At 52.2% G+C, this 14,070-nt stretch overlaps 1 protein-coding gene across 2 annotated transcripts; it reads right to left on the bottom strand.

Moving 5' to 3' along the window:
• Window positions 1-222: 222 nt before the first annotated feature.
• Window positions 223-13,831, bottom strand: GUCD1 (guanylyl cyclase domain containing 1). Of its 2 annotated transcripts, none has more exons than XM_049790737.1 (6): window positions 13,610-13,831; window positions 8,021-8,105; window positions 6,888-7,053; window positions 4,257-4,348; window positions 2,889-3,130; window positions 223-2,281 (listed from the first exon to the last, which is right to left on the bottom strand). In XM_049790737.1, exons 1-6 carry the CDS (start codon window positions 13,650-13,652, stop codon window positions 2,187-2,189), a joined length of 723 nt encoding a protein of 240 aa, XP_049646694.1. In that variant the 5' UTR covers window positions 13,653-13,831; the 3' UTR covers window positions 223-2,186. The 2 variants fall into 2 exon arrangements, with proteins under 2 accessions (XP_049646694.1, XP_049646695.1); XM_049790738.1 differs by having other exon boundaries at window positions 223-2,278.
• Between the last annotated feature and the right edge of the window lie 239 nt (window positions 13,832-14,070).

Genomic DNA, 14,070 nt, shown 5'->3' with positions numbered 1-14,070 from the left:
TGGTCTCCCTCATCAACACCTCTGTGCCTGCACCAGAAACCATGTCCTTCATGCCCTCCCACTTCAGTGCAGGCATCAGCCTGAACAGGAGACCCAGGTAGCAGGTGTGAAAGCAGAAAATGAGTTCCAGTCCCAGTGAAATCCTGGGGTGGCAAGGCAAGGGCCCAGCTTCCTAAATACTCATGAGAACTTGGAGAGGAGTCAAGAATTACCAAACACGAGTGAAGGGCTGCCATCATTTTGCAGTAATGTTTATTGAGAATGGCTTGTTAACAAACAAAATATATTTATGTATAAAATCTCTGCAATGCAAAAGATCCCTTTTGTTCCCCTGAGATGGGGGTGAACCAAGCCAACTGTCCAGTGTGGCTTCAGGGACTGTGGGTCAGGAGAGCCATGTACGGGGGTGGAGTGGGGAGGCAGGACATAGTTCCTGATATTCAGGCTTTCATGACTGGTTACACAACAGAGTTATGTGACTCCTGCCTTAGGACCCCAGGGCCCATCTCTGGGACAGGCTGCTCCTTCACCTTCCACATAGGCACCCTAAGAAGACATACTCCCAGCTGGGAGAGAGTGTGTCCCAGGGTCCGTCATCACCATTCAGATGACTGAAAAACGTCACCTCCTCTCCCTCAACACAACAGTTTTGCCCTGAAGGTGCCCACACCTATAGTGGGCCTACAGGGTGCTTCTGAGTGTAGAATGGGAGCCTGCTTGGATCCTGAGATTGCCCAGCATTAAGGCAAGAGATGTAATCCAGGGCAGCTGTCCAGCTCAAAGCACCGTCCCTGGGGCCCCAGCTGCACACAGTGTAAGGGAACTAGTGAACATAGTGGGGGTATGGTCTGATGCCCTAGCAGCCAAGGAAAACAAGCTCAGGGCATGGACTGTAGTCTGGGGATGGTAGCAGCTACCACGGTGTCGTGCCCTGGGCACTGGGAGACCAAACTGCATGGGAAGAGGCAATGGCTACTGGGTTGGTAGCCTCAGAGGCAGCCCCTTCAATGCTTCCCTTACTATTCAGGCAGACATCGATCCCAGTCCCTCCACCACTGTCTTTAGCTAACTCCCAGTTGACTGAACCATGTCTGTCCTGGCCTCAGTCCCCCAGTCCCTGAGGGGTGGCAGCCATTCTCTTCAGGAGACCTGGCCCTGGCTCATCCAGCCCTCTTAGGTGCCTGCTCCACAGTACCTGCAAGCGCACTATTATTGTCTGGCTGAAGGGTGCTCCTCCCCTTCTGCAAAAGCAAAAACACAATCTCAAAGAAATAGCCTTGTGCCTTTGGAAAAAGCAAAAGGGGGAGGAAGAGCTCCAGGGAGCTTGGAGCCAAGGGCTTTGCTGAGAGCAAGCACCAAGACGGGAATCCTAGGCTGCTCTGCCACTGCTTCAAGAATGCAAGTACCAGGACCCTGGCACTCTAATCCACCAGACTCTCTGTTCCCAACTCTGTTCCAACAGGACATGGGCAACTATCAGGCAGCCTCACAAAGGGGTGAGACAGGAGACCTTTGGGGAAACTCTTCCTGGCCCTTAGTCAGGTACTCACAGCTCTACCAGACACCAGCCAGGCACCCCCCCCACCAATGACCCTAAAGAGTACCTGGAGGGCTATGGAGCAGGGTGTCTCAGAGTCACTTCTGCAGACGTCTAGCGCCTTCCCTCGAGCCCAGGCCCTGCAACCAGCCCCAGAAAAGGGGGCCCACTGGGAGCTGGGAAGGTGATGGCACCCATGAAAGGGCATGGGGTCTGCAGCACTTCCAGGAGAGGGATCTAGACTGCTTCTGGCAAGGTCTGAAGCAGCCTCAGGGGTGGGGTCTAGGGCCAGCTACTGTCTTCAAGCATGCAGCTAGTGTCCCAAAGCAGGGCACCGTTGGACTCAGTCCTGGATCTGTCGAGAGAAGGGCTCAGGTCTCTCCCTGACCCAGGAGCCCGAGACACTGACTGCTTCTGGACCTGGGCTCGGAGGAGCCACTGCTCAGGCACTCCGGGATGCCTGTAGCAACTCGAGGGTATGTACCGGGCGAGCGGTGATAGAGGTGTGCACACGTCGCTCCCCATAGCAGGGTCACACAGGCCAAGGCCACAGCACCTCATCCAAGCCCAGCAGCTCAGGGCCTGGCATAGCCTTCTGGGTAGAACCAGTGAAGAGTAGCAGGGACACGGGCAAACCAGGCATCCGGGGTCAGCTGTCCAAGTAGACAAAGAGGATGTCTTCATCTGTGCCATAGCTGGTTCTGGCCTCCTCAAAGTTGCTGATGCTGGTGCTACACATTCCTGCTAGGGGCAGGACAGAGCAAGGTCAGCATGTGCTAGGCAGACCCACAGCCCATTCCTGGAAGCAGGGACTAGCTCAGCCCTATCTGCCTGACCATCTCTGGCTACTCAGGTTTTCCACATAGCCCTCCCTTCCATGGCAGACTAAAAGCACTATTCTCAGTCCCCTCCACACAGTTTAATGTGGATGGAGAAAGGCAGGTCAGGGTGGAGAAGAACATGCTCTGAGCCACCCAAGAGAGTCTGTGATAGTCCCTCCTCATCCATTTGGTACTGAGAGTCCTGGATGGGGCTGGAGCAGAGGCTCGGGTCACAGCTGGGCGAACTTCCCTCAGACAGTGTAGCTATCCTGGGAGGGCTGGATGGGTCTGGGGAGGAAACTGCAGCCTGGAGCAACAGCTGGTACAGTAGGGCTAAGCAGTGAGAGTTGGCAGAATGAGAGGGAGCTGGGGCCTGCCCATGGGTTGGAAGGAGCAAGGGACACAGCAGGTCTGGTGGCTGACAAGAGAGGCATGTGGATAGTAAGAGCCCCAGAGGAGCAGAACAAGAGAGGGGTTCTGAGGACAGGCTGTTATAGCAGGCTGACAGGGAATGCAGACACCCCACTCACGGTCAGCGTAGGCTGGGTTGTTGTAGAAGATGCAGCCGGTGGCCCGATTGTAGCCGCGCAGCACGATGAAGTGGCCCTGGTAGTCAGGGGTACGACAGAAGCAGTGGTGGCCACTGGGGGCGAAGCAGCAGTACTTGACAGGGCTGGAACAGAGGTCGCAGTGTAGCACCCCCGAGTTCACCAGCACGATGGCCACGTGGCCCTGCGCCAGATGAGCCTGGATGTCCTGCACACTCACAGCACTGTGGGCACAACAAGGGTCAGCTGTGCTTCTGGGCCCGCCTCTAAGCTGACCAGCAGATTCCTTAGTCTGACCCTGTGCCACAACAGCTTCAAAGCACGGCTCTTCTCTACCCTGAGCTCCATGGAGGATTCTGCTCAGCCCAAGGACAAGCACAGAACAGTAGGGGTGCCCAGGGGCATGCTATCAAATTAAACCCTTTACTGGGTGGTGGGGGGAAACTCCAGACAGGCTGCAGCCCCACGACTGTTTAGTGAGTTCTTGGAGACTTTGCCTTCTACTTCTGGAAAGCAATTCATCCAATGCCTGGGTCTGAGCCAGTTTCCAGATCAAAATGCTGGCCTAAAAGGGCTCTATTTCTCTTTTTCACCCAGGGCTCTAAGGCAAAAGGGGTTGCCCAGAAAGAGCAGATTACCAGGATTTCCCTGGAAACCCCCAGTCCCACAGAACCAGCTACCTGAGATCACAGCATGACCAAGATACCAGCAGGCCCAGTAACACTAAGGCATCTCTACCCCCCTTCCCGGGCAGTTCACCAAATTCCCTGTCCTCAGTTTGAGGAATGGGGACAGCACCTGTCAAGCCCAGTATGAGCTCAGAAGACCAAAGAAAACTGAAAACGGTCCCTGTTTTCCTGCCTACCATGTGGCCATTTTTATTCCTAATGAGAAAAATAAAAGTGTGCAAAGTAAAGGGAGACCTAAATGGTCCAACACGCTGAGCTAGCAGGACGCCTGGAAACACTTCTTCCTACAGACTACTGAATCCACACCTCTGTCTGCATGGGGGCATAAGAAGGGGAGGCCACAGCAGACTGTGGGGGAATCCAGGAACTGCCTCCCCTCACTCGACAGTGCCCATGCCAGCAGTGTCCTCTGGCTGCCAGCTCTCCCTAGGTACCTGCACACTGCCTCTTGCCACTGTCTTGGAGCAGCCTGAAGACTGCCCAGAGTCTATCTTGGGACTACCCCAAGCAGGGCTTTCAGTAAAGCAGGTTACATAACCATGGAGTCCCCTTTCATGAATGGCAGAACTGGGGCTCAGGGGCAAGTCAAGGTCTACAACAACTTGGTTCCTCCAGAACCCACAGGAGTACATATAGATAAGGAAGAGTCAGGAAATCTCACCATTTCTCTACCAGCACCTTGCAGGCCTTGGCTTGTGCAAACAGCTGATTCACCCTCGTCTCCTCTGTGTCAAAGTGCTTCCTGTAGAAGGACTGGGAAGAAACAAGCAGACTGGAGAAGGCCCACCTTCACTGTCTCCGGGCAGAGTAAAAAGCATGAGATGGATTTGGGAGGGTGAGATGAGGAGCCCAACCTGCAGGGCTAGCACTTGCAGCTCAGTCAGACCAAAAGTTATGTTTGTGCCAAGCTGGCATACAGCCAGACAAAGGGCACAGGAGATGGGTGGGCAGGCTGGCTTCCTGGGGACTATTCGTCACACTTGGGCTTGTGTGTTCTGGTGGACACAAGCATTTACTGCTGTAGTAAATGAAGGAAGAAGTGGCTGAGTCCCCAGGCCTTCCCTGGGTGCCAGCTCAGATGGCCAGAAGTGGGTTAAGGTGGACTCTTAGGGGTCCTCAGGCTTCCCCCCTCCCTCCATACTCCAGGGGGGAGGTGCATGGGGAGGAGGGCGGGCAGATATCTGGCTTCCGATTTCCCCTTTGATTCTCGAGGCCAGCTCTTGCCAGGTATGGGGTTTGGGGAGTCCCCATGCCAGAGGCCTTCTCCCTAGCCTGCGGAGTGCTGGGAGGCTTGGCAGGCCCCCAGCCGTCCCCTCTTTCTCCCCTGGACTCCAGGCCTTCCCAGGGCGCTAGTCCAGGTGGACTCTATAGGGGTCATCAGGCTTTCCCCCTACCTCTCCCTACACTAATGGGAATGCGCTTTGGGAGGAGGGTGGGCCGTTCTAGCACTGGTTTATGTTGGGACAGTCACTGGAAATTTTTTCTCCTTGATCTCCTATTGATAGTATTGTATGCATATAGTATATATATGCATCTTGTATTGTGACCTTGATACTGCCCTACAAAGCTCGTTTCTAATATTTTTCTGTCTCAGTCCCAACCCTTATTTCCCCCCATCTACCCATGTAGGTGCAGCTCATGACATGAAGCTCACCACACAGAGTGATGAGTGCAGTTAGAGAAATAACTACACTGAAAACTATCATAACAATGTGAATGAATGAGGGAAATAGAAAGCCTGTCTCGAGTACAGGTGTGGGTAGGGTGGGGAGGAGGGAGATCTGGGAAATTGGTGGTGGGAATCTTGCACTGGTGAAGGGGGGTGTTCTTTACATGACTGTAATCATACAACTACAATCATATTTGTAATCATGGTGTTTAAATAAAGATAATTAAAAAAAATAAGTGGCTGAGTCCATCTGTACACTCTGTCACCATTCAACCCCTCAGCTTAGTAGCCAGACAAGATCCATGAAACTCAATTTGTTTTTGTTTTTGTTTTTGTTTTGAAACTCAATTTGTTTGATGCAAGGAACTTAAGTGGGCAGGAGGAGGAGAGGCATGCTCATGCCCTTTTCCCTGCCTGTGGTCACAGTGACCAAACCAGATCCCTGAGCTTTCTCCACTAGGCTGGTAGGTACAAAGGAGAGGTTGACAGCACTGGCCACTGTGTGACCACCTTCTTGCCAAAAAGGCCAGCAGTACCTTTGCAGTGCCAAGTTTCAAAGCTTGGGCTGAGGTTGCCTCTGTGGCAGGAAAGACTGGCAGCAGCTAAACGGATAGGGAAAGTATGCTGGTGTATTGGCAAGGCTACTGCAGCTTGCTTTATACAAAGGAGAAACAAAAAGGCTGGGGCCAGAGCGATAGCACACCAGTCAACCTGGGTTCTATACAAAGGAAAAACAAAAAGGCTGGGGCCAGAGAGATAGCACACTGGTCAACCTGGGTTCAATCCCTGGCATTCAATATGGTACCCCAAGCCTGCCAGAAGACTACATAAACCATGGGCCGGAGAGATAGCATGGCAGTAAGGCGTTTGTGCTGTGAGCCAAATTTTGTTTGCAGTCTTCAGCACCTGCAAACAGGTTCTTCGTGGAGTTCGGGAAAAATTCCACGGGGAGAAGGTGGGCACGCGGAATGGCGAATGACGGAAATATATTGTAGAAATGAATGAAACCACGCAGATTGCATGGGGACTTACGTTTCAAACCGACTGAGCTAGCTGGGCCTTTTTGGCAAATAATTCCTTTTTCAGGAGAACACTACACTTATTGGTGTGTGTCCTTCCTGAGTGAGATGTAGCAGTTTGCCTTGCATGCAGAGGGACAGTGGTTCGAATCCCAGCATCCCATATGGTCCCCTGAGCCTGCCAGGAGCGATTTCTGAGCATAGAGCCAGGAGGAATCCCTGAGCACTGCCGGTGTGACCCAAAAACCAAAAAAAAAAAAGACTACATAAACCAGAGGCCATTAGGTCTAATGCCTTGGTTGAGGGGTGGAAGAGAAGGCTGAGGGAAGGGGCTGAGCAGCCATTCTGCATACCCTAAAGTGCTGTCAAAGGCAGACAAAAAGCATGCTGGGAAGGGGGTACTTGCAAGATCCCAGATCATTTCTTGGGATCTTCTTGAACAGGCCAGACCTCAAGGTCATCTGCATCTGCAAGGTCCCACTCCCAAGACCTGGTCACGTGCGATATCCACTGCTCCCTGGTCACTGCACACCTAAACCTATGCAGGTGTCTGGGCCTCTTCCACTACCCTGACCTGGGAAAGGCCTGACAGCTAGCTACTCACCTGGTTTTTGTAGCCCTTGTCAACGCCCAGGGTCTGAGTACAGAAGCGATGCCTGACACCAAAGTGGCGCATCAGGTAGGCCAGGTCAATGGTCCAGATGCTCCTGGTGAGCTGCAGCTCCTGCAGGGCACCCTCAAACTCTCTGTCGTCCAGCTGGCCCAGGTACCTGGCCCAGGGGGGCGGGGGGGGTCATGTCACTGAGGTGGGTATCCATCCCCTCCAGAGCAAGCAGATCAAAGTCTCCCTCCAATCATCCCAAGAAGTCTCCATCCTTTATGAGAAGCTGTAGACCTGCCCACATGCTGGGCATAATTTGATGGAGGGTGAGATATGGGCAGAGCAAGCAGGGTAACTATCTACTTACTAGGCCATGGTCATAAATCCAGGTATAGTTGTGAAGGTATTTTTATGAACATGATTAAACCCATATTGTCTCTGAGCCAAATAGATAATGCAAGAGCATTATCTTTTTGCCTTGCCTTGTACACAACTGACTGTGCTTTGATCTCTGGCAACCCATATACTGCCCCAAGCACTGCCAGAACTGTGCAAAGAGCACTGACAGGTGTGGTCCCAAAGCCAATGAATAAATAAACCTACAGTCTCTCCTGTGGGCTACATTCTTTAAGAGAATAATTACCCTACATCTGGCTTCACTAGTTTTGTCTCTCAGTTGAGGTAATTAGACCACACAGATGTTTTTTGAAATTTCTGAGAATCCTTTTGGTACCAGGATTCCAAAAACGCTCTAAAAACTGGTCTGCCAATAATGGTGACTATCCCTACAGACCCTGTTGCCAAGTTCCCTATGAATCTTAAGAGCTTCAACTCAGCATTTGGCTCGCAATAACCCAGTCTTGAAGGAGAAGGACAAAGCCCTCTCCCCAACACCATCTGGGTCACAGGGCCCCTCTATGGCCCATGCTGAGCAATGACTTTCCTGGCTTCCAGAGGAAAGACCCAGAAATCTGGTCCACTACTTGTGGCATTTTGCTAGTCAAGTCCCAGATGGCAAGGAGAACTCCCCCAAGCTTCAGGCAAGAACGAGCAGGGACAAACCACACCCAAGTCTCTCATCTCTGCCAGCAGAGCAGGTGAAGGGCAGGAGAGCCGAGGCCTGCCTGCCTACTCACCGCAGCACCATCCTGGAGCAGGCCAGGCCACAGTCCCAGTGGTAGAGCTGCTGGATGATGGGCACAGGCAGCTGCACAAAGTCCCCTGTGTGGAAACACACGGTCATCCCGAAACTGCTGCCAAAAGTTCCATCCGTCCAGATCCTGTAGAACACTTCCGGTCCCCACTCCCACCCCCATCCTTCCTCTTATAGCAGCAGTGATCCCCAGCAGTTCGAGGGCTGCTGGTTCAGTATCTTTTAGGTAGGCGCCTGCAGAGCTGCTGTCTGGCACTTCCTGCTCTGACACTTCCTGCTCCAGCTTCTCTTTGCCTTCACCAGTTGTTCCCTGCGAAGAATCTGTATCTACTTTGATCCCTCAAACTGGCCTTTTGCATACTTCTGGCTGGACACCCCAGGGTCTCCAAGGTACCAGTGCTAATTCCTTCCCCCACACTGTTCTGGCCAGGCCCCTTCTGAGTGCCCTTAGCCCCACAGACCTCTCTCAAAGCCCTTTTGTTGAAGAAAGTTCCCAAGAGAGAGGACAGGCCACAGTCACAGCTTTGGGGAGCTCAGCACATCTGAACTCCACAACCACCAGAGCCAGCATGGACTAAAGATTTCCATAAAGACTGGGGATCAGCTAGCTCTCCAAGCCACGCCTGTGTTCTCCTTTGAATAGTTAACTTGTCTGCTTATCCTCGAAGCATGTGTTCTCTCAAACACCTATTTTCCTCCCTTTCTCTCCCTTTATATCTTTCTATGCAAATTTCATTCAATAAAAACTATCTTGTGGCCAGAGAGATAATACAGCAGGTAGGGCACTTGCCTTACATACAGGCAATTAACTGGGTTGGGGGTTGAGTCCATGGATCCCCCATATAGTCCCTAAACACCTCCAGGAGTGATTCTTGAGCAAAGACAGGTGTAGAGTTCCATGCACCAAAAAAAAAAAAACAGGGGCCGGAGAGATAGCATGGAGGTAAGGCATTTGCCTTTCATGCAGAAGGATGGTGGTTCGAGTCCAGGCATCCCATATGCTCTCCTGTGCCTGCCAGGGGCAATTTCTGAGCATAGAGCCAGTAGTAACCCCTGAGCACTGCCGGGTGTGACCCAAACCCCCCTCCCCCCAAAAAAACCTATCTTGCTTCTCTCTCTCTCTCTCTCTCTCTCTCTCTCTCTCTCTCTCTCTCTCTCTCTCTCTCTCTCTCTCTCTCTCTCTCTCTCTCTCACACACACACACACACACACACACAAACTGAGGGTCTTGGGTAATTTCTTTGTGGAATGAGACTAGTACCCTGAGTGACCTCTCAAGTCTGTCCTTGCTATCCAAAAAAAAGGAGCCTGACCAGCCTGACCCTACCTTTGAGACCTACACCTTTGAGCAACAGACTATCCTCTATAATTCTCTCAGCCAGCTCTAAAGAAGGGGACTTTGGTCTGATTCAGTTATTCAGTCAACAGATATTTCCTAAATGCCAGTAAGTGCCTCGCATGTGACCTAGCGATCTGGTGGTGAGAGCAAATAAAGATTACTGTCCTGAACCACAATTGTGAGAAAAAAAAGCTATGATTAGGAAGGTGGAGGGGAACCCAAGACAGAGGGGACCAGCCTCCCAATGAGGCCCCAAGACAGAGCAAGTTAGCATGCAGCTGACCGGGCCTTTCTTCTTCAAAATCCATGTGGACAAACACAGTCTAATAGAATCAGGACAGATTCCCCACTGACCACTGGCAGTCTTGGAAGCATGTCTTAAACCAGAATCCTGACTGTCCAGAACTGACCAGAATCCTGCCAGATCCCTGGCTCCTGCCAGGAGGGCCAAGCAACAAGATTGCATTTCATGCTAGCACACATCCTGACCTCCTTTCCCTGCAACCCCACCTCTTTGAGCAGCTCCTTGTGTGGAATAGGCCCCTATTCCTAGTCCACAGCTGATACCTTTTCCTTCACCTGCACCCTGCGCGTACCTAAGCAGGCACCTGTGACTGCCCCTTCACTGTGTTGCATTGGCTACCCCTCACTTCTATTTTTTTTTTGGTTTGGTTTCTGGGTCACACCCGGCAGCACTCAGGGGTCACTCCTGGCTCTATGCTCAGAAAATTGCTCCCAGCAGCCTCGGGGGACCATATGAGATGCCGGGATTCGAACCACCGACCTTCTGCACGCAAGGCAAAAGTCTTACCTCCATGCTCTCTCCGGCCCCACTATCCCTCACTTCTAAGGACCTGTACCAGGGACCATGGAAGACAGAATTGTGTGAACAAGTGCAGGCAACCACTTGCTTGGTTCTCTAAGGGGAGGTGGATTAACTCAACTTTCTGGGCCTGCTTCCATGTCAATGAAATGGCCTGTTACAGAAGCACTCAGCCAAGCATGACAAGCCCAGGGCTGAGAGATAATAGAGCAAGTAAGGAAGGTGCTTGCTTTGTCACTTGGCCAACCTGGTATTTTTTTTGCTTGTGTTTGTTTTGAATCATATCCAGCAGTGCTCAGCACTCCTGGCTCTGTGATCAGAAATCGCTCCTGGCAGGCTTGGAGGACCATATAGGATGCTGGGAATTGAAGTAGGGTCGGCCGAATGCAAGGCAAATGCCCTACCTGCTGTACTACTGCTCTGGCACCAACCTGGGTTTTATACTGGGCATCCCACAGGAATGATCCCTGAGTGCAGAGCCACTGATATGCTCTAAGCATTGCTGAGTATTTCCCAAAACCAAACAAACAAACAAACAAACAAACAAAAAAGCCAAGCCTTTTGCTGGCAGGTGCTGACATGAACTTTCCCCTCCATCCAGTTGAACCTGAACTCTGAGTCCAAGAGGCCAAGCCTGTTCCCTCCTTTCCCAAAGCCCAGGTGAAAGGGAATCAGATCTAAGAGATAATAAAGAGGCTAAGGAGTTTGCCTTGCTTCTGGCCAACTCAGACTGGACCCCTTGCACCAGCCATCACTGTCAGGGATCTCAGAGTCCCTGAACACGGCATAGTGTGGCCCCAAAACTAAAACTGACCATTATCGGTAAAATTACAAAGAGTTTATCAAGGTAGACAGATAGTACAAGGGTTAAGATGTATGCAACTTATCCCTGTTTAATACCTGGCACCACATATGAGTCCCTGTGTACCGATATATGTGGTCCCTCAAAACATTAAAGTAACGAGATTCTTCATTCAAGGACTTAATACATCTGTCCTCCAACTCCCACTGCCATGGTATCAGTCCTGGTGCCTACTCTGCTTTTGTCCTCTCCCAAAGTCCACCCAACCCTTGCCCAGTTCTGTACACAGTAGCCAGAGGTGTGCTTGCCAGTTTCCCACTGCTCTCAGAAGTCCAGTTTTCACCCCATACCTTGACTAGCAGATCCCTGACCCACCTATCAGCCTCACCTGGGCCTTCCACATTCATCCCTCGGTTGCCCTGGGAACCCACTACCCTCCAAGCCATTCTAGGCCCTTTATAATAGGTAGCTCTATCTGGTAATTTCTTTCTCTTGCATTTAGGTTATCATTCAGACTCTAGCTCTATAGTTCCTGTGAGAGACTCTTCCAGATTATGTCTTTAAGGTGAAGGAGGCCTTAACAGCCTGTTTCCTTCAGTACTTAGCCAAAGTAATGAAAACAAAGAATGTACAAAGCTACTTGCTCCTCGCTACTTGCAGGGAAAGAATTTGCTCATTTTGGTCACTGACATTTCCCATGTGCCTCTGTCTGATGCTTAACAGTACTCCAATAAACATTTAGTGGGGAAAAAAAACTTACTAGGCTGGTGCAGGGGACACAAAGATGTTAAGACCCAAGGCTTGCTTTTCGGTCTTAAACATGCAACTGCCTCCCATGCTGCTGGTCTCCCTTTTCAAGAACCCCTCACTGGGCCCAGAAACTGCTTTTTTTCCCTCCCCAACTTTTGCTCTTGTGCATATTAACTTGGAATGTTGTCTTCCTTCTTCCAAAGTCCATAATGCTATGTTCTCAATCCAGAGTATCTGAATGGTGTCTACTTTTATCAGTGGAAGGGGACAGATATGGGGCACAGGATGGTGGTGGTAGCTGGGGTTGAAGATACCACTCCTAGGCCCTTTTCCACAATTAATCCTTAAAATGGTTGAGGCTTTAGGCTTCAGACTTTGTACCTCTTCTTGCATCCTACCATGCTTCTCAGCTCCAGGACCAAGTAAACTGGACATTTCTCTATGTGCCTTCTGCTATGCCCAGCTATAATTATGGCTGTCTCCAGGGTGCTTGATGACTCCACTGCCCCTCCTAGTCTTGCCCTAAACTTCAGAACCCCTTGATCCCAAGGTCCTTGCAGGGCTGCATATTGCCACGTGGCTAGTGTCAGCACTGGCAGGTCACTGCAGAGGGGCCCAGAGACACTCCTGTCGGGGGTGATAAGAATAGGCGAGGTCTAACAACCCCAAAGCTGTTACTAGATGTGGATGCATGGAGCTAGGGTTCTACTACCTGAGATCCCAGTTTCACCTGGATCATAATTAACCCTTTGCAGCCTAAGCCTGCGCTTATGCCTACATGTAAATGACAAAGAATCGTCAGGTGGGGTCCACACTATTCATGAAGCACTACAGGACCCAGGATATAGCTCAGTGGTAGAGCACTTGCCTCGATTCCAGGCACAAGCAAACCTACTCAGCACAGTGCCTGCTCATAGAAAGCCCCCATGGGCCGGCAAGGTGGAGCTAGAGGTAAGGTGTCTGCCTTGCAAGCGCTAGCGTAGGACGGAAAGTGGTTCGATCCCCTGGCGTCCCATGTTGTCCCCCCAAGCCAGGGGCGATTTCTGAGCGCATAGCCAGGAGTAACCCTTGAGCGTCAAACGAGTGTGGCCCAAAAACCAAAAAAGAAAAGGAAAGAAAAGAAAGCCCCCATGAACAGGAGTCACGATTGCATGAGACTTAAGAAGGGCTTTTCATAGTGGGAGGTTAGAAGTGTTAACCCAGGAAGGCAAGAGGGCCTCTTCCACTACTCCCTAGCCACCGTGACACCACGATCTCACTAGCTCTTAACCTCTCACTCTCTCTTCTTGGTGCTTTAAAAGCAAGAATTGCAGCTTTCTTCTCTCCTACTTGGAACCCAGGCCCGAAGTCTTTGGTTTTCTGCCCCAAGGCACTCTCACTCTGGTCACCTCAAGGCTCGAGGAAGGAAAGAAAGAGAGGGTCAGGGCCTTAGCCAGAGCCAACTCTGGGCCACCCCATACTCTGCGCTCTCAGCAAGCCCCTCCGAGGCCCTAGTGGCCCCCACAGTTCCCTAGGAAAGATGGGGGGGGGGGTCTTCCACGTGGCATAAAGCACAAGGACCTTTTGCTTTGGGGGAAAAAGGTGGCTTCTCTGCTCTCGACCAGGACTCTCGACTCTCCTGGAATCAACCTCAAAGGAACCCCTAAAGTGACGCCATCAGGGAGATGGAGTAAAAAAGGCAAATCGTGCACCTGGCTAGATTTTCGCTTGCAAACTCTGCCTTCCCTCCATCCAGAAGACAGGGGTCGACCCAAGGTCGCGCGGCCGGACCCTGCCCGGAGCTAGCTAGCGAGGGGTGTCCCCGGATTCCCCGGGGAGGGGGGGGACGGGGCTAGGTAGGCCCTAGGGAGACACTAACCCGACTCCAGCGGATGCCCCGCTGCCTCTGCCTCCGTCCTCATGACCCGGACAGCGCGGGGAGCCCATGGCCCCGGCCCGGCGCCGGTTGCAGGTTCGGCTTCGGCTGGAGCGGGAGCAGAGTCGACTCGGATCGGGTTCCCCCGCCGCCGCCGCCGCCGCCGCCGAAGCAGCAGCCACGACCAACCCAGAGGGAAGGGGAGACAGCAGCAGCAGCAGAGGCGGGGCCAACACAAGCCCGCCCTGGGCCTGCGGTGGGGCCACGCCCCTTATCAGTATGCACGACGCCGCCCCTTGAGGGAATCCGGCTTGGCTGGCCACGCCCCTTCCGGGAGACACCTTCTAGAGAACGCATAGGCCCCGCCACTTTAGGGAACCCGGTTGGACTGGCCACGCCCCTTCCAGGCTACACCTTCTATCTAGGGGCCCACAGGCCCCGCCCCTTGAGGGATTCCAGTTTGG

The sequence above is a fragment of the Suncus etruscus genome, chromosome 17 (assembly GCF_024139225.1).
Source record: "Suncus etruscus isolate mSunEtr1 chromosome 17, mSunEtr1.pri.cur, whole genome shotgun sequence".
Classification (NCBI taxonomy): Eukaryota; Metazoa; Chordata; class Mammalia; order Eulipotyphla; family Soricidae; genus Suncus; species Suncus etruscus.
Note: the sequence above shows the minus strand (reverse complement) of the source record. Positions and strands in the feature narration are given on the sequence as shown.

What these genes read in the sequence shown, in the direction of transcription:
- GUCD1 (XM_049790737.1), bottom strand. Translation starts at nt 13,652, where the DNA reads ATGAGGACGGAGGCAGAGGCAGCGGGGCATCCGCTGGAGTCGG. An exon ending in GGGGCATCCGCTGGAGTCGG is followed by an intron (nt 8,106 to 13,609) that starts GTTAGTGTCTCC and finishes GTTTCCACACAG; the next exon opens with GGGACTTTGTGCAGCTGCCT. An exon ending in AAGGTGCTGGTAGAGAAATG is followed by an intron (nt 3,131 to 4,256) that starts GTGAGATTTCCT and finishes TTGTGCCCACAG; the next exon opens with TGCTGTGAGTGTGCAGGACA.